At 33.8% G+C, this 18,777-nt stretch overlaps 2 protein-coding genes across 2 annotated transcripts; both read right to left on the reverse strand.

The window, feature by feature from the left end:
- Positions 1-11: 11 nt before the first annotated feature.
- LOC102604223 (nucleobase-ascorbate transporter 2) lies at positions 12-4,495 on the reverse strand. Its single transcript, XM_006358064.2, has 14 exons — positions 4,150-4,495; positions 3,927-4,024; positions 3,279-3,455; positions 2,835-2,935; positions 2,662-2,737; positions 2,485-2,544; positions 2,092-2,276; positions 1,807-1,903; positions 1,640-1,726; positions 1,148-1,206; positions 976-1,067; positions 809-886; positions 554-714; positions 12-463 (listed from the first exon to the last, which is right to left on the reverse strand). The coding sequence occupies exons 1-14, from the start codon at positions 4,241-4,243 to the stop codon at positions 251-253; spliced, it is 1,578 nt and encodes a 525-aa protein (XP_006358126.1). The 5' UTR covers positions 4,244-4,495; the 3' UTR covers positions 12-250.
- Positions 4,496-8,135: 3,640 nt separating this feature from the next.
- LOC102604553 (uncharacterized) lies at positions 8,136-15,837 on the reverse strand. The gene is made up of 8 exons (XM_006358065.2): positions 15,214-15,837; positions 14,944-15,004; positions 12,429-12,667; positions 11,449-11,653; positions 10,867-10,998; positions 10,688-10,779; positions 10,503-10,597; positions 8,136-8,684 (listed from the first exon to the last, which is right to left on the reverse strand). Exons 1-8 carry the CDS (start codon positions 15,658-15,660, stop codon positions 8,618-8,620), a joined length of 1,338 nt encoding a protein of 445 aa, XP_006358127.1. The 5' UTR covers positions 15,661-15,837; the 3' UTR covers positions 8,136-8,617.
- Positions 15,838-18,777: the final 2,940 nt, after the last annotated feature.

Genomic DNA, 18,777 nt, shown 5'->3' on the forward strand with positions numbered 1-18,777 from the left:
GAAGAGCAGAGTAAGAGTAAGAAAATTTTCTCATTATGCCAAAATAGGCCTTGACATTTTTTACTACAAATAAATGAATAAATAATATTCATGTCAACTGATGTCTACTTCCTAGAATTTCATCACAACTGCCTACATAGAGTTTTTTCTTTGATTCAAATATATCATTAGGGATCAACCCTGAGATCAAACTCTTCTCATATTTCACTTTCCCCGCCTTCCTTCTGGTCCAGATATATCGCTAACATGATCATGAAGGAGGAAAGAAGCGGTTGAGATTAAAAGGGAGGGTGTAAAATTCTTCATTTCTGCTATCACCCTTAAATGTCCTGAACTTCACCCACCATGGCATTCCCCTATCTTTGGCACTGTCCTTGTAGTCCAGTGTGTTGTCGAGAAACACAGCAACCATCATAGCCACAGTTGGGGAAGACAGAAATATGGTGTTGAGAAAATCATTGAACTGCATATTTCCAAGAGAACCAGATCAATTACTAATGACTTAATATACAATTAGAAGTTTGGAAACTTAATCATAATATATTTTACTCACCCATCCAGCCTTAGTGTGAGAAGGACCATGAAATGCAGCAGTGGTGTATTCCCTGAAGTACTCGGGAATAGACAACCCGAGGAAGAGAGAAACACCAGCGATGAAGAGGTTTCTCATTGAGTTCATGTTTGTGAACTGCAGAAATGACAACCCCACAGAAGCTGGAAATAAAAGAAATGTAAGTCAGATGGGGAAAATAGATAAAGAGATCTGCAGAAAGATGTTGTAAGGAGTGGAGTTGCTAAGGATTCTCACCAACAAGACCGAACAAGACACAATATACAGCAGCGAATATTGGGAAAGGAATTGAAGCAAATAATGCTCCAAATTTGCCTACAAATGTCAAAAAATGGATTATGAGCAAGTTCAGACTAGCTGAAAGATTCTTTCAGGTCTGGTTGAGTCCACAGAAGATCACCAACCTAAAATTGAGAAGAAGATCATAAAGCCAGCAGAAATTTGGATAACTCTGCGGCTACCCACACGAGTGCTTCCAAGAAGTCCCACATTCTCACTGTTAACCATAAAAGATATGTTAAACCGAGAGATAAAAATCACATTGCATAGAAGTAATATAGGACTTGAGTTACTAACATAGAAACTGTACACCCAGTAGCAGTCCCAAAAAGTCCACTAAACAGGATACCAATACCCTGCAAAAAAAAAAAAAGTAGTTCCAACATCAGTCTGTAGATCTCCATAAATTTCATGCAAATATGAGGCTTTTCCGTGGTTTCTTTTTCAAGAAATATCATCAAAAGCCAACATCACTTTTTCTGCACTTAGAATTATATAACTTCTTGTTTAAGTCCTAACATAAACACTACCGACCTACGAGGTTCCATTTTGCACTTAAAATTGTACAACTACAGATGATGAATGAATATATTATTTTTTTTGATAAGTAAGGTGATCATGAATCTATGTATTATCGATATCCGCCTGAAGTGAATGTTTGATTTAATCACTTGACATAACACACTTTAGAGGTGAGATTTGGAAAAGGTAATCATCTACTTATTGATATGTCACAAACATATACAAATTTCTGAAGATAGCATGTTTGTCACAAATTACTGCACAAACCTGCCAGCCGATACCACGACTCAGAACATGAGCTGGGGGTGGTGTGGCACTTGCTAAACGAGATGCTGCTTTATATGCTCCAGTTGACTGAAGACAAAAGAGTAAGACTCAGTGCTGTACAAAATGGAAAAAGTATGATTAAGGTATCAATTTTATTCAGGGCTAACCTCAATCAAGGAGACAAGTACAGCAGCCATCATTCCAAAAGCATGACCAGCATCAAAAGTAGGAGCACCCCACTGAAGTGGATATGGGATTTTTATCCTGAATAGCAAAGTGGAGTAGAGATTATAATTTCGTTAATCCTAAAAACTTAGGAGGAAGATCAAGACTGAAATGTGTCGTGTATCACACCCTACAGAAAACTATAGAATGTCTAAGGCAACAATGTTGCAGGTTAGAAAGATATACAAGCAACATTCATCTGAAAAGTAATTAGATGAAATATCAACCATGGTGCAGTCGAAATGAGGTTTGCTTTATCGGTGCGACAATGCCTTTGGGTAGCGTCTGGGCGATGTCTGTAAGCACCACTAGCGGTCAGGAGGTGTGCATAAGCCCAAATAACTGTGATTGTGATGATTAGAGCAAATCGTTCCATCACCGGCCACTGCCTAAACTGGAAGTTTTTTAAATACTGGACAATAAATGAATAATTCATCAGGCAATCATTTTGAAGTTCCCTTGCTAAACACTTAAGAAACAGATGACAGAAAAGTTTGGAATTAGCACTCTCTTCATAATTCTCATCGTTGTAAAAGAAGACAGACTGGCCAAAAATATGAATTTAGTTCACATTTTTGGACCAAAAAATGTCAAATTAAAGGTCAAAAAAAGTATCATACCTGAGAGAAGATCACAAATAAAATGAACATTGGTACACCAATTTCCACACACTGTCCAGCCTGTTATAAAATTGCACAAGCACAAAGCAGTAATCAGTGTAAGCTGACCAAGACTTGTACATCATTGATACAATGGATAACAATAATCTTGTTTTCGGTAGATGATCCTCAACCTACCTGTGGGAAACCCCTGTCGAAAAGACCAAATCCTGCCAGAGCAATAACCGGAACCATTCCCACTGGGCTAAAAAATCTGTAAGTTATTAGCAAGTCAGTATGATGAAGCCATAAACATGAGAACAGTACATTATGAGTGAACAAAATAGTTCATCTTTGGGGATAATTTGCACCTGGAACAAATAGCCCAGAGTTGACTATATCCCAAAATTATCTGAACACTTGATGCTACTATCAATGCTCCCTGAATTGCTCTCATTGTACCAAGGAATCTCTACAAGTAAGGATAAAAACAAAAATTAAGAAATACTGTAAGTTTTCTCTAATAGAATATTTATAAGTCGAGAAATGGCTAATAAATTTGCACTCTTTGACAGTGTAGAGTGCAAATATACCTTGCCCTATAGCAAAACGCTACAATCACATATCTACATCGAAGGGTATTCTATTCACAAGATGATTTTGTTTTAAAATGGATGCATATTGAGTTAATCATACAGACTACATCATTATTATCAGCAGCACGACACAAATGTGACAAGTCCGATCAATAAACTACATACATCACTATGAACAGTTAATCAACAAAATCACCTACTATTCTCAGAGTTACTTACTTCATGAGGATCAGTAATCCTTGTCAATGACGAATCATGGATTATGGAAATTATCGGTACCGCAAAAGCCCATGACCCTCCAATTACAGTAGGTAAACGGGTTCCAAATAAAGTTTGTAGGAGTGTATTGATTCCTTCAACAAAAAGCAGGGTCTGCACCACCCTCACTTTGTCACCCTGACATTTAAGAATAAAAAATGCCACCAAACAAGAGCACATCAAAATCAGAAATCATAAAAACCAACATGATCAATCTCCAGATTCTTCAACCAAAAACCAATAGTTTCTTAATTCATACTAATACTCACTCTGTTTAAATTTGTTTGTCCTACTTTCTTCTTGTCTTTTGTCTATTTCTGATTCTAACTTTCCACGTGACCAAAAGATTCAAAAAAGTTCTCTATTTTCTTAAACTCCATATGAAGTCAAGACCGTACAAATTGAAATGGGGGAGAAGTTTTTTCTTTCTCCAAGTTCATTGAAATTCAAGTCACATGAAAAAAGTTCAGTTGATTCTTTTGACTGTAAATAAAAAAAAATTAATTCATGAAAAATTTGTTAAATGATTTTCAAATTCCAATCAATGAAAACACATGAAGTTAGACATAAGAAGAAAAAAAAATGAAAACTCGAGCAAAACTAGCTTACATCAGTTCCACCCATCAAAGGAACAAGAAATGAAGGAATCATAACAGCAGTCCCCAATGCCAAGATGTAATGCTGAAAGCCCAAAGCAATAGCTTCCCCTGTTTCACACATCCAAATTCAGTTCTCACAGATTCATCTCATGCAAAAAAAAAAACACAAAGAAATCAAACAGTAATGACAAAAGCAAGGTCATTCATTAAAAAAGATTGAATCTTTTTCATACCCCAAGCAGGATTTGAGTCTATACAATACTCCAAACCCTGAAGCTGGTCCATTGGAGGATGACTAATTTCTTCAGGTTTAGGAGGAGCTGCCATTGCTTTAAAAAAACAATCTTTTTCAACTAAAAACTCAAATGGGTATCAGAAAAATGAATCAAGAAAGATGTATACTTGTTCAATCCAAGTGGGGTTTTAGTAAATCAATGAGATAACAAAGTAAAAAGCTGTAAACAAGCAAAGACAATGAAATAAGAAAAAAAAAAGGTGATTGGAGAGAGAGAGAGAGAGAAGTCAAGCTGATGTGATATGTATCATATATAGAAAGAGAGAGAGATTGAGAAAAAAAAAAGATTGAGCAGCACCTGCAACCCACTCTTTGAAAGTGAATTTTTACTTAAATTTAAGGTTTATTTAGTGTTGTTTGTCTTAGTTTGTGTGTGAAAGTGTCCGTTAACTTTTTCTTTTAAGTATACATATTCCGGAAATACCCCTTAAGGAACTTCCAAAAACACCTCATGTTACCGTTACTTTCTGGTCATTGCTGTGCTGTACTACTTTTTTTTTTTTTTTTGTTATTCTGCACCCTCTTGATTTTTCATCTTTTAACTCAAAACACCTTGTGACTTTGTACTTTCCATAAAGAAATTAGGGATAGTTTGGTAGCTAGTAAAGAGATCTATGTATTAATTCATGTATAAGTTGTATTAACGTTTGATAGTAAGTTATTCATGTATAAAATTAATACGATGTTTGATTTGTAATTTAGGAACTCACATAATTAATACATATATAAGTTATGAAAGAATTAATATATTATCTTACACGAGATAGAAGATGAAATAGGTAATACCCGCATAACTAATAACCAGTGACGGAGCCAAGATTTTCAATAAGGGAGTTCAAAATATGAAAAAATAGACACACAAAGTAGTCGAAGGGGGCTTGACATCTACTATATATACCTAAAAAGTTATTTTAACCATGTATAAATCATATAATTTTTCACCGAAGGGAGTTCGGAATATATGTGACTTTTAACGTGTTATGATAATAATTTAGTTATTAATTTTCTATCAAACTACTATATCGTATATCATAAATATTGTCCGATAATTATTTTATAAATGATATGATTGCGTAAACAAAATTACACTATTGGTATAAAACTTAAATTCTTTCTTAAAAATATAGTATATGTTGCTGGGGAAAAAAAAGAATTTTGATTTGATAAGAGACACAATATATGGACCAAATCTTTGTCTTGCAACTCATTGTAGCCAAGTACGAGGATGTCTTGTAATGTTTGACTTATTCTTGGTCAACTATATTTTTTCTTGATTAAGATTGATATCATGTCTAATGATGGATGAAATCAGATTTTTGCTATGAACTAAAATAGCAATTCTTTGATTTTATTCGTATATAGAGTTTCAAATATTAATATAATGTTCCTTGTATCACTATTTCATGTGATTTTTATATCAGCTTTCAATACTTTCAAAATGAGAAGGAGATGTATCTGTCGAATTTATTACTACTAGTTAACGAAATTTATGAAAATTTTCAAATAAGTCAATTTTCATGTCTAAAAAAATAATAAGCAAATAGTAAGAATTAGAGAGGTCAGTACAAGTGTATATTTATTAATTAGGAAAAGAATTTTTGCATTTCAAATGCAATATGGTAGTAGTGAATAAACTATTGAATATAATCTACCTGAAATAAAATCCTCATAAATGGTCTATACATTTGCATTTAAAAAAAGAATAAAAAAGTGCAAGACATAGATTAAATAATTGATGAGAATAGAATCTAAAAAACATTACATTATTAAGATTCTTTAAGTTTATGCAGAAATAGAAGTGTGTCTGAGTAAGACCAACGTGTGAAAGGGAACTTACAAAATCTTCAACGTCTCTCTTTATGTACAAAGACAAAATAAATAAAAAGTAGCATAGATATTCGTGCCTATTTACTACTCGTATTGGAAGATTATAATTCTTAGTATTTAATATTTTTTGGGCTCAAAATTTCTCAACTTTTTCCCTGCAAAAACAGCGAAAATTGAGGGATTTTACTCTCTTGTGTCCATGTCACAATAATAAGTACTTGATATATAAATCCAACAAACATTCATAAAGATAGAGCCAACTTGGTGAGGTTTGGTTTTATAAAGATTAAAAAATGACTAAAACAAATAAATGATTATTCTTAGTTTCTTCATCTTATTTTATATGGTTGTGTTTGATTGAAAATCGAATTTAAAAAAGAAATATATGTATAGTACCAACCGTACTTGCGTCAATAATGAGTTAGAGCCATAATATAGTTTTTCTAAAAGTCACATATCCTTTCATATTTTTCGCTTATATTCCCACAAAAATGTGAACTTTTCTATATGAAGTAGATTGGAATAAGCACCGTTATTAAGGATAAAAATAAGGTTGAAAAGATAAATAGTTTCAAATATAAAATATGTCAATTTTAATTTGAATTTTTTTTTAAAAAAAATGTGTTACTTAAAATAGGACAGATTGTGTATCTCTATGTCCAATTTATTAAGAGGTGAAATTAATGTGTATGTACGATTAATGTCTAAAAGGCTACTTACTTAAATACATAGATGCCTTCATGTTTTTAAGGCGCCATTTTTAAAAATTTGAAAGAACTTTGGGAAAATTATAATAAAACTAATTAACTCTTCTTTTTTATAGTCCAGAATCCAGATAAAAAGAACTTCCACAAGTTGCCTAAGTGAGAAATAAATATTAGTGAGGGTTTCCAATTTTAACAGGAGATGATGAAAGGGCAGAGGCATGTATCCTCCAATTAAGAATTGGAATCTCACAATTACTATAGTCAAATTTATTTTTCCATGTCTTTCTTCATTTGTAGTTCATCTTTTGAGTTTTGATCGACCTAGGTTGATGATGGGATACACATTTCATTGAAAAGGATCCCTTTCAACGTCTTATGTTTTACAAGTATTACAATTAAGTCAGTTAACAAGATGAAAAGTTGAAAAATTAAAACAAGTACCATATATAAAGATGGTTAAAAAATAATTTTATTTTTTAAATAATAATAGTGTCACATAATATGAAGAGTAATTGATGATAAGAGTATGAGATTTTTAGTTGTCATGCCACGAAGAGCCAATAAGAAAAATCTTTTCTTGAAATTCTACTAAATAAATCACACTTATCATTTATACAAAATCAAACAACTTGATCTAGAGATTAGGTATTATATTGAAATATATATATCATCTAACTATACTAAGATATAAAAATTCATATATAAAATACGAGTCTTTCTTTCATTCATTTGATGCAAATATTATTATTATTTGGCTATGTATACTCATTAAGGATAGGACTGCATGACCTACAAAAAGAATGTGGAAGGAAAGCTTAAAAGAAGCTTAAGAAAGTGTGTGTGACATTGGAAACCATTGATTGCTCCACACTTTTCCAATTAAAAATGCAAAAAAGCTCCTTTACATTATAGGGTCTCCCCTACTTTTAATGTGCAAGTTTACCTAACAAGATATACCTCAAATAGAAAAAGAAGCCAGCCTATAAGTAAGGACGTGGATTTAAAATACATTGAAACTCTAGTTTTAAAAATTTAAGTACATCTCTTAAGAACTAAGTAAATGGAAATACAAATATATTATCAACGTACGCACAAGCTTGCCTCAACAAGCAATAACCATTATTGTTCCCTCAACTTTTAAAAATCAAATTACACTTCCAAGATTAAATTTCAGAAATTTTTAGCACACGATGTACGTTAAGCATAAGTAGAATTCAAAATCGTACAAAATTTTGAAAAAAATGGTAACAGAATATGGATAACAATTCACTATTCACGAGAGAAGACAAGTCTAAGGTAGGGTCCTATTGGCGTTAAAGAGTTCCTTTTGAAAAGGGATTTGCTTTCGGTTGAATGACAACAAACAATAAACTCAATAATGAAATTTGACTGGATAAACAAAACAAGGTATCTCTAACTTTTCAATGAAAGTACATAGAAAATTTTCAGCTCTTTTAGGACTCTAGTCAAAGAGTACAGCTTAATACTTTGCAATCTATGGCGCCCATGGCAAAAAGAAAACTTATACAATTTACTCTCCCCAGCTTTGTAATGAAAATTCTTCTAATGACTCTCATGGTTACACTCCTTTAACTTTAAAACCTGTAATCGACTTCAATACTAAATAAAAACGGGGTATATGTATATAATTTACAGTAGATGGGAATATTCAGATTTGACAGTAATTTGTCTCTCTAAATGAGGCACCGTTGCTCTAAGGAAGGTAACTGCTTTGTTTGTGCCAACACTTGTGCAGGACTGGATGTGTTGGAAAGGGTTGGACAAAATACAGAAAGCTCGTCTATACACAAGTCCATAATGTCTTTTAGAGGCTGCAATAGTTTTCAGGAGTCAGCATGTCAAATTAGATCGTCAAGATCTTCTATCCAACTTCTTGTCACTAGGTCGCTTCTCCTCTGCCTCCCGGCGTCTTTGTTGCCTGTGGAAAACAAAAATTAAACATCACTACATGACTCCACCCTCTGCTAAATGAAACATCAAACATGTCTACCTCTGAAAACAAGGAGGATAAAAGGTTTATGGACTTCAAAGGGTAAAAAAAAGGTGAAACATGAATCTCATTTTTCAATAAAGTCCCCAAGTACTAGCTACTCATTGAGGATAGAGTTGCATGACCCACAGAAACAATATGGAGTGAAACTTAAATAGAAGTTTAAGAAGTGCGTGTGAATGAATTAGACACCATGGATTGTTCCTATAATTTGAGTGGAAAACTTTTAGACTGGTATTTCAGGATGTAACCCCCGTAATTTGAAGTTCACTTTTTCCTGCAAGTTTGACTAAAACAAAAATAGACCCCCTCAATAGGAATAGCAGTGTCCTAAGAAGTGTGTGTAATCTAAAGAAACTCCTTCTTTTAGTTCTTTAATCAGCTTGCGCGCACTTCAACTAATTCCACGGGATACCTCCTACCTCCACCCACATAGATACACATCCACCAAGTAAAGGAACTCTTTTTTTTCCTCAACTAATTCCACAGACAGCACAAATGCTGGGTAACTCCTTGTGAAGTGAGAATGAGATGTTTTTGTCAGGGGAGGCAGGGGAGTATAGTGAGTTCCACGTGAACTTGAGAATGAGATGTTTTTGTCAAAAATTTCAACAGAAAATGGATATTACAAACATTAAGAATACAACAGCTAGGCAGGAAAAGTGCCTCAACCTACATAAAGATAAGATAAGATTTCACCAAAAGAAAAGAAGAGCATCCCAATATCTTTAAAGGAGTATTTCCTAAGAAACCAATACTTCACCATTCTACAGATAAATAAGAGGCTAGATATCCATTTTCCAGTATTCTTAAATCTTGCTCAAAGGCCAAAGTAGGGGTGGCAAATGGTTGGACTGGATCGGATTTGGATGGATTAAATATGGATTGAGCCAAAATGGATTGGATTACAATTCACCCATATAAAATATGGGTAAATATGGTTTGGGTAAAATGGTTCTAACCCACTTTAATCTCCTAAAGCCAAAAAACATTAAATCAAAGCTACATTGTTAATACCCAACTCCTACCAAGTACCAACCCACCCCTATTCTTAAAGAATAATTTTTTAAAAAAGAATTTAATTTTTCCTACCACTGTACCCCCATCCCCCACCCCCAATTTTCAATTTAAAAAATATCAAAAAAAATTGCCCATCCTACCCACCCCTCACCTGTTCCCGCGCTCACCACCATTTGTTTTTTTTAAAAAAATCTTACGAGTGGATGATCTATGGGTCTATATGGATTCCCATAATTTACCTATTTTGTTCATATTTGTATGAGCTCTTAAAATAGATTAGCCCATATTTACCCATTTAGAAAATATGAGTGATCCATATAAATAAATATGGGTTAAATGGTTTCCTTTCACCTTATATGGGCTGAAGTTGCGCCCTAGGTCAGCCAAAGCAGGTGATCAACCTATTTAAACATTTGCACACTTCCAACAAGGTATATCTTAGAGGAATCTATGGTTCGCCACAATATGTAAAAGATTAAAAAATATGGGACTTGAACAACATGTTTCATTTTTAATCCACCATACTCGACATCATTTATTTTTTAGAAAGTCATACACGAGCCTCATTTTTATTAGATAGCTAAGAAGTAGCTGTCCACCCTACGGATCTAAGGCTTTCCCATCCCATAGTGCAGCCAGGGGAGGGGAGGAGTGATGGAAAGAAAATTCTAAAATAATTAGAGTCTACAATAATGCAGATAAAAATGGGAGTCATAATGAACTTACGCAAATGCAGTGTAACCAGCACCAGCATTAGCAGCTGATAGAAGTGCTGCATGTGCACCAACAGCAGAAACAGGGTCTCTCCGATCACCATCCACCTGAAAAGGTAGCATTGAGGATTACAATACAAGAGACATTGGAGATAAATTATAATCAATGCAATTAATTGAGACTTTGCAGATGAAAACCTTGTCCCATTTCGACTTTTTGTTCTGTCTACCATCCCGAGTTACAACATCTACAGTGGGCGGTAATGCACCAGCAGCAACAGGAGCCATCCCTGCAAAGAATTCAGAGAGCAAAGAGTAATGCAGGGAACTCAACCAATTCAACAGCAATTTTGACTCGAGGAAGAAAGGTGGGTAACCTGGAATCGGCAGATTGATTTTTGGTGTAGGAACCATTGGTGCAGGCTGTGTTCCTCCCGATATGAAGTCAACTTTTGGACTCCTCCTCCGTTCTTGCTCCCTTCTGTCCATTTCACGCTTTGAGTCAGCCTCTGTTTACAAAATAAATATTCCAGTCAAGATTTCTTGTGGATAAAGTATGATACTCAAGATATACTTCAAAGAAAAGAAATTATCCATAAATTCGAGGAAAATTACTCTTACACTGAAACAGACCAAATATCATGAAAGCTTAACCTCAAAAGAAATAGATATCCTTTACACTAGCTCCAAACAATAAGTTGGAAAGGGAAGTATAGTATTAGCTACACACCGTCAGAATCCTTGTGACAAACACTTTAGATCCACTAAGTATCCATCGTTTACATAAGATTCCTCCATATTCGTAGTCATAATCGTTCCAGATTCACAGAATGAACTATTTTGTTAACAAAAACATTACAGTGGAAGTAGCGAAAACTGTTTCTATAACCAATGCCACACAAAAGTAGATATGTCTAGCTGAAAGATAGACAGAAATTAGAAATTATATTGCTAGTAACCTATTTCATCATAGAAGTCACTTTTGTCATATCCATGCGGATCGAATACGTCTTTACTGAAGCAAGATCCTATCTGGTCAATATCTTGATAAGTCACTGAATGCAGCAAGAAGTCTGGATTCCGATACTCCTTTCTGTTGCGTACTTCTGCATTAAAGCTTCTGCCAGTAGTCTTCTTTAGAGCAAGGAATTTCATGATCTTCTCCTGCAGAATGAATTGACAAGAAAAGAGTGTAACAATTGAAAGCAAAGTAGCTAAATCAATTATCTATGCAAAGGGTAAACACCATAAGGCCTTCTTATACATAAATGGTAAGGTACACATAAAATTGGAAGGGAAGACAAAAATGATCAGAGTCACTGTACAAGTTATAAGGGATCATTTGGGAGGACATAAATTGCAAGTTAAGCTCCAGAATATATCAGTTAAAGATAACAGAGCATCCAATGCCACGGTAACTGAAGACAGACAGCTTTTACAAACAATTGTCAGTATCTGAAGGGATAAGAATCTAGAGACAAAATTACAGGAAATGCAAACTTCGTGTGTGTGTGTGTGTGTGTGAGAGTGAGAGGGAGAGATAGACTGAGACATTCTGTCTGTGAGAGGAGAGAGAGATTTAGCGAGCACAGAGTTCATGGTCAGCCAGTCCACATGTAAACATTCCTTCACCAACTACTACAGAAAGGCGCTGCATAAAATGCAAAGTCGTTTTAAAAGCCATAATAAAAAATATATAATGCAAGACACATCTAAATGTACACTAAACAAGTCTGAAGATGCAAGCTTCAACATAGACGTCTATTAGAGAAAACTCGGGCAACCTCAGAATAGTGCATATACATTTTATGTAAGCATATTTCTAGTATCCATTCAACGTCTATTAGAGAAAACTCGGGCAACCTCAGAATAGTGCATATACATTTTATGTAAACATATTTCTAGTATCCATTTGAAAAATACTACTGTCACCACTTACTTGCAATTCATCTGAGCACTTCTCCTTTGGTGGAGGAGGAAGAAATTTCTCCAACAGATCTAACTCTTTTTTTTCTTCTGCAGGAACCATAACAGATTCTTCAGCTACTCCATGTCCTTCATTAACAGCGAAGTCCATAGTATCATCCATTTGATCAGTTGGTTCAGCTGACTGAGGAGGAGTTTGAGTACTAGGTGTTCTAACCTGAAGAGCTGGTGAAGCCTTTTCCATAAATTCAACTGAAAAGAAAAGAGAAAGATTTTTAAGCTTGAACTTCCAAATTAATAAGGTAAGTAAAATGATAGAGTTATCTTTTTAGTTTTGACTTTGATGATTGGAGTTACATTAGCCAATCCTGTTTCGTACGGAATATATACATCAACTTTATAAATATGAAAGACATTCTTTACATAAATATCAATTATATGGATCAAAAACTGTAAATGTCAACTTCTTACCAAATGACAAGCTAACCAGCTAAAAATGATTTATTTTAACCCAAAAGTTGCTCCAATGTACTTTCTGGATAAGCTCATAAAACACTCCCTCATCCCATTTCATTCTGAATTATTTGATTGGATATGGGAATTAAAAAAAAATAAAAAATTGACACATAAACTAAATATGCATACCAAAAGTATCTTGCCAGACTTACTTTCTTTCAATATTAAGTGGAGTCCACAACAAGTCATATCAATTCTTATAAGAGTGCGTGAACAAGGGGAAAATGGAAATTGAGATTATAAAAAGTTTCAGTAAATGGGCACCTAAGGGTGTGGCCTAGTGGTCAATGAAGTGAGTTGAGAGCCATGAGGTCGACCTCTGGTTCAAATACCAGCATAGACAAAAAACGCTAGGTGATTTCTTCCCATCTATCCTAGCCTTAGCGGGGAGAGTTAGGTGGTAGCTATTGTTAGTGGAAGGTTGCAGGTATCCTGGGGGAGGGGGGAATGGTTTGATAGGCCCTTATACTTGGGTCGGATTGTAAATTGGACCCTTCTACTTACGACCCTGTCAACTGAACACTTAAACTCAATGAAACACAATATTTTAAATCCTTTTCTCACTTGATCATGGTTTTCGTAAATACAACCAAATACACGTGAAATCCACGACATTTTTTAATGACACGTCAGAAATTAAATATAAGAAAATAAATAATATGTTAAAAATGCTATTTTCTCTGTCTCTCATTGTACCTCCTTTCCCCATCCCCTTTCTCTTCTGGTCACCTTTAGCCGCCCCCCCCCCCCACAAAATCCAAACCCACCTCCCACCCCACCCTTTTTTTGAGACAAAAAAAAAGCGCTCACATTTTTTTACTTGATCTCTGGCGAAGAACTGGAATCGAGTAAACGGACCAGCAATGGGACGATTCCTTGAGCTATTGCAATCAATACATTCTTGTCATCTTCCTATAACAGTCCAAGCAACGAGTCCAACAGCTCAGTCGTCCCAATCTGAAACCGAGTTATCAGGTACCTCGATTCAGCCCGTATAGTCTTGTGATTTGAGCTTTCAATTTTAGAGAGAAGTTTCCAATTTGAATCTTCAAATTAAAAGCTCAAATCATGTAACCCGTTTTTTATTCGAAGACAAATAAATCAGTCCAAAGAACCATTCAAACAAAAAATGGATTTGTACATTTATTTATTTTTGATTTCATATAACCAATTTTTTATTTGAGCTTTCAATGGGAAATTTTTTCTTCTTTTCAATTTGTATGTTTGTTGTGGGATGTTTGAAGGATGATTACTTTCTTTACAAATGGAGTGAGATTACAAAAAGAATTGGTGAAAATTATGAGCGGTGGTGACCTAATTTTTTTTCTTCAGAATAAGAGAAGAGGAAGAAGACAGATGAGAAACCTAGGGCAGCGCTACCTAATTTTTTTTCTCTACAGAAAATGAGAAGAGGAAGGAGATAATTTATTTTCCTTTTTTAAAAACAGAAAACTCCTAATTATGTGTATTTATAATGAAAAGTATCAATTCACGCTCTTAATCCGTGTGTACATCACGCACATTTCCAACTCAGCTATTTTGTTGCCACATGAGTTTGGTCAATGGTAAGAGGTGTTTAAAATATTGTGATTCATTGAGTTTAAGTGTTCAGTTTGACAAGGTCGTAAGTAGAAGGGTCCAATTTACAATCAAACCCAAGGGCCTATCAGACCATTTCGCATTTTCGCCTATCCTAGGAAATTAGTCGAGATGCAAAAAAGCTGTCGTGGACACCACATTTATAAAAAAACAGCTTCTGTAAATGGAGAGGTGCCACTCCCTAGGAAAGACAGTCCTACAAAATTAAGATGGCGGAATGAGAAAAAAATTGGTTGAATTACAATAGTTGCCTATCCTGAACAATGTAACCATACTAGGTCTTCAGTCTACCCTAATGAAACCTAAAATCGCATTACTCCTAGGTCAATTCAACTAAGCAGTCAAGCAAGGGCCATAACAACAAAACAGCATACGAGGCAGAGCTGAATAGCGAAAACACAAAGCATACATACCACTAACAGTTTGAAGTTCCGCTCCGTACATGACTCTTCCACTGGCCATTACTTCTCCTTCCTACAGAGAGAGGAAAAACTCACATCAACTCCTAAATCATAGGTTCATTACATGAATAACTCTCTAATAGGATCCCATTAAACATGAGTTTTCTAGCATAATCTAAAAGCCAAAATCCTTAATTTTCTCATCTTCTTTTCAGTCCGTTTTGAACAAGCATAAAAAAAAGAAGCAAAATTCAACACAAAATAGAGCATAAAAATAAGTACCTCAGGCTCCGGTGACATGGTAACTTCATCATGAGCATAATCAACAATAGTAAGCCTTGCTCGTCTACTCACATTCACATTCAAATTCATCTCCATTGGCTGAGGATTTGGGGAAGAAACGGACACTAATGGCGTCGTAGTGGTAGAACCAACACCAAAATTCGAAACCTTATTAGGTGTGAAATTTTCAACAGACTGTTGTTGCTGAAGTTGTTGAATTAGGGGTGAAGGAGTCGAACTCCGACCTGAATCAGACCCGAAAACTTTATTGCTGTTATCTTGGAACTCTGTGCCCATTGTAATGGCTAAGTTTTGTGATTCAGGTCTGTATTCTTGTGCATCTTCTTCCCTTTGTTCTTCTTCAAGTTCTTCCATGTCTTCATCTTCGTCGTCGCCGTAGATAGACAGTAGAGCGATTCCCTCCGATTCCTTCTTCTGTGATGCCATTACGATTCAATTAAGGTTTTTAGTCTATGTATTGGGATTTCGAAGTATTGAAATATTAGGGGTTTTCGAAGATTGAAAAAATTGGAGATTCGAGGGTTCCGTCGTGAGCTGTTGGGGTAATTGGGTTGAGGAAGAGTCCGGAGTTGGGCCGGAAAGTAATACATTTGTCTTATTTTTTAATAAAGAAAAAACATTTTCCTAATTTGATTAGATTAGAAAATCCCCATCAATACCTCAATCTAGGTTCGACATAATCCTTTGTTTCATAACTCTGGGGCTATTTACGATTAGACAATTAAAAAATCTCGAATGTACTAGCACTGTATTTTTTATGCAATCATTAATTCTCCCGAGAGGTCACAATTGTTGCGAGCAAAGATACTAATGACAAAGAATGTTTTTTTGTTATGTTACTAATACTTGCTCTGATTCAGTTCCAGAGCTAAAAATTGTAGTTCACGAATGAGATGAATCAACTCGTTATCATAATTTCCCAATCAACTCCTTTCTAGATTGGTTTATGAGATAATACGGCAGATGTCAAAATACTTTGATTTCATATGTTTTGCAAACAAGATCATATCTTACATAATAAACATGCTCATTAAAATCGTCTTTTCAATATCAGAATTTAAATGGGTTTCGCGATTCGCAGATCTTCATTTCTTTGTTCTTTTAGCGTCTTTTTCTCCTTTTTGCTCAATAGTGTCCATGCTTTCCCTCAAACTTCAAATACCTAAAACTTAAAAGTTTTCATCAGATATCGAGACAAAACATGCATTTGAGGACACTAATTTCATCAAAATATAGCCCTAAATTAGTCCAAATCGTGGACTCATCAAAACCCCAACTTAAACTTTTGCTTGTCCTCCAGTAAACTCAAGTTTAGCCGTTCAAAAAGGGTCTCTCGAACAGTACTACATCGGACTTGAACATGAATACACACAATAAAACTCAATTTACTTATTCAAAGATCGATTGTGTCCCCAAAGAATTAATATTAATTATTTAACAAATTTGATTGGTTGATGCGAGTTGATTTGTAAATTATTAATGAAACAAGGGAAAAGGGCTTGATATACCCCTCAACTTTGTCATTTGGAGCTGATATGCCCCCTTGTTATGAAAGTGGCTCATATATACCCTTACCGTTATACAAACGACTCACATATATCCCTACCATTACAAAATGAGCTCACATATACCCTTCATTTAACAGAAGTGAAAAAATTAGTTTTAAATTTATATTTTTACTTTTAATTTTCTTAAAAATTATTTAGGGGTATATATGATTCTTCTAGCAAAGTTCAAGGTATATTTTAATTTTTTTTCATACATAAATTATTTTTTGACCTCTTTGATTATAATTATTTGAGTTTCTTATTCTTATTTATTTGTTTCTTTCATTCCTTAGCGTTAAAGAAAAAATTTAAACTAATTTTTGTGGCTATATTATAATTTAAAACTATTTTTTGTCTATATTGTAATTTAATTTTTGTATTTGAAGAAAAAAAATTGTTCATCTATAATAAGTTTTACAAGAATATTAGTGAAACATAAATAAATTTGACATCAAAATAATAAATCTAAATTAGTAATTGAAACAAAAAAAAGTCAAAAAAATATGTTTTGAGGAGGATTAAATATACTCATATGGGATTATATTTTTCTTTAAAAAATAATAATAATAAATTAAACTAAAATTAACTTTTTTTAATTTCCGTTAGAGAAAAGGATATATGTGAGCTATTTATATATAAGTAGGGGTATATATGAGTTACTTTCATAACGAAGGGTATATCAGCTCTAAATGACAAAGTTGAGAGGCATATCAGACTCTTTTCCCATGAAACAATAGTCAGACCAATAGTTGCTTTAACAGTTGCAATAGCTATAACAAAAATTGAGAAACTTTCAGTCATAGTATTTTCTAGATTATTGATCAAGATTTAATTATTATCATAAAAATAGTTAAATAATATTTGGATATAACTACTTTTAGCTAAAATACAAAAAATCCTTATGAAATTTTACTAGACAGCGGACTCTAAACATTTATCAAATTAAGACTTTAAAAAAAATCCAAAGAACACTAAATTCTAAAATATAGCAGTCCAAAACTACATGAAAAATTTATGAAATTTGAATTGTGATATTTCAAACTCCATGAAAAATTGCCATATCTCATTATACATCTAAGTTTGAACAATATATTTGAAACGTCAACAATTTTTTTGAAAATTCATAGTAATGGGCAAGAATTTCACTTGTAAAATTTTGAATGTAAGTTTATTGTGTTTTATCTATAAAAATATTATTTTTATTTTTGTATATTAACAATAACTATTATCAATTAGTATATTTTAAGTAGTAACAAAAACTAACAGTGGCAAAAACTGGTCATTCCTGATCCCACCAAATTTTCTCAGATTCAAAAATTAGATTTCGTGATGACTTTTATGGGCTCGGCTTCTTTTATGGACTTCGCTTCTTATTTGGGCTGGGCTATTGTTCTTGTTTTCCTGGTTGGTCTTTTAAACTTGAGAAAATTGTATAAAATAATAAACTATTAATTCAAATTAAATGTTATAACCACAGTTTGATTTAATTGTAACTCGTATCAAACAATTGTCATTCGTCTCTCTCCCTGAATTTCTTGCTCGCCACTCTCCATTTCTCGATGCCAGTCTCTCCCTCGCCTCTCTCACTTTATACAAACACAAATGTATAAAATACGTTTGTGTTTGTATAAAGCGAGAGAAAACTGTATATACTAATATAAATACATATATTTTCGTCTTATACACTTATAATTATACAAATGCGGATCTTCTCATGCTCAGTTTTCTTTTGCCTTTCTCTTTTTCTCACTTTATACAAACACAGATTATACAAATTACAATGTATATGTTGTATAAAGCGAGAGAAAGAGAGAGATTTTGATATACAAATGTTTTATTTTGATTCAATTGTATACAAATTCAAATTTTATGCAGATATACAAGTACATAAAATTGAATTGAGAGGCTGCCAGCAATTTATACAAACGAGAGGCTGCCAACGATTTATATAAATGAGAAGCTGCCAACGATTTATACAAATGAGAAGCTGCCAACG

Source organism: Solanum tuberosum, unplaced genomic scaffold, assembly GCF_000226075.1.
Source record: "Solanum tuberosum cultivar DM 1-3 516 R44 unplaced genomic scaffold, SolTub_3.0 scf00265, whole genome shotgun sequence".
In the NCBI taxonomy this organism is placed as follows: Eukaryota; Viridiplantae; Streptophyta; class Magnoliopsida; order Solanales; family Solanaceae; genus Solanum; species Solanum tuberosum.

Bases quoted from the DNA above. Each gene is read 5' to 3' on its own strand.
- LOC102604553 (XM_006358065.2), bottom strand. From the start codon at position 15,660: ATGGCATCACAGAAGAAGGAATCGGAGGGAATCGCTCTACTGTCTATC. The intron at 12,668-14,943 runs GTATGTATGCTT...TTTTCTTTTCAG, and splicing joins GGAACTTCAAACTGTTAGTG to TTGAATTTATGGAAAAGGCT. The intron at 11,654-12,428 runs GTAAGTGGTGAC...TTCATTCTGCAG, and splicing joins AGTGCTCAGATGAATTGCAA to GAGAAGATCATGAAATTCCT.
- LOC102604223 (XM_006358064.2), bottom strand. From the start codon at position 4,243: ATGGCAGCTCCTCCTAAACCTGAAGAAATTAGTCATCCTCCAATGGAC. The intron at 3,456-3,926 runs GTAAGCTAGTTT...CTTAAATGTCAG, and splicing joins CTTTGATGGGTGGAACTGAT to GGTGACAAAGTGAGGGTGGT. The intron at 1,207-1,639 runs GTTTGTGCAGTA...TTTTTTTTGCAG, and splicing joins GTCGTGGTATCGGCTGGCAG to GGTATTGGTATCCTGTTTAG.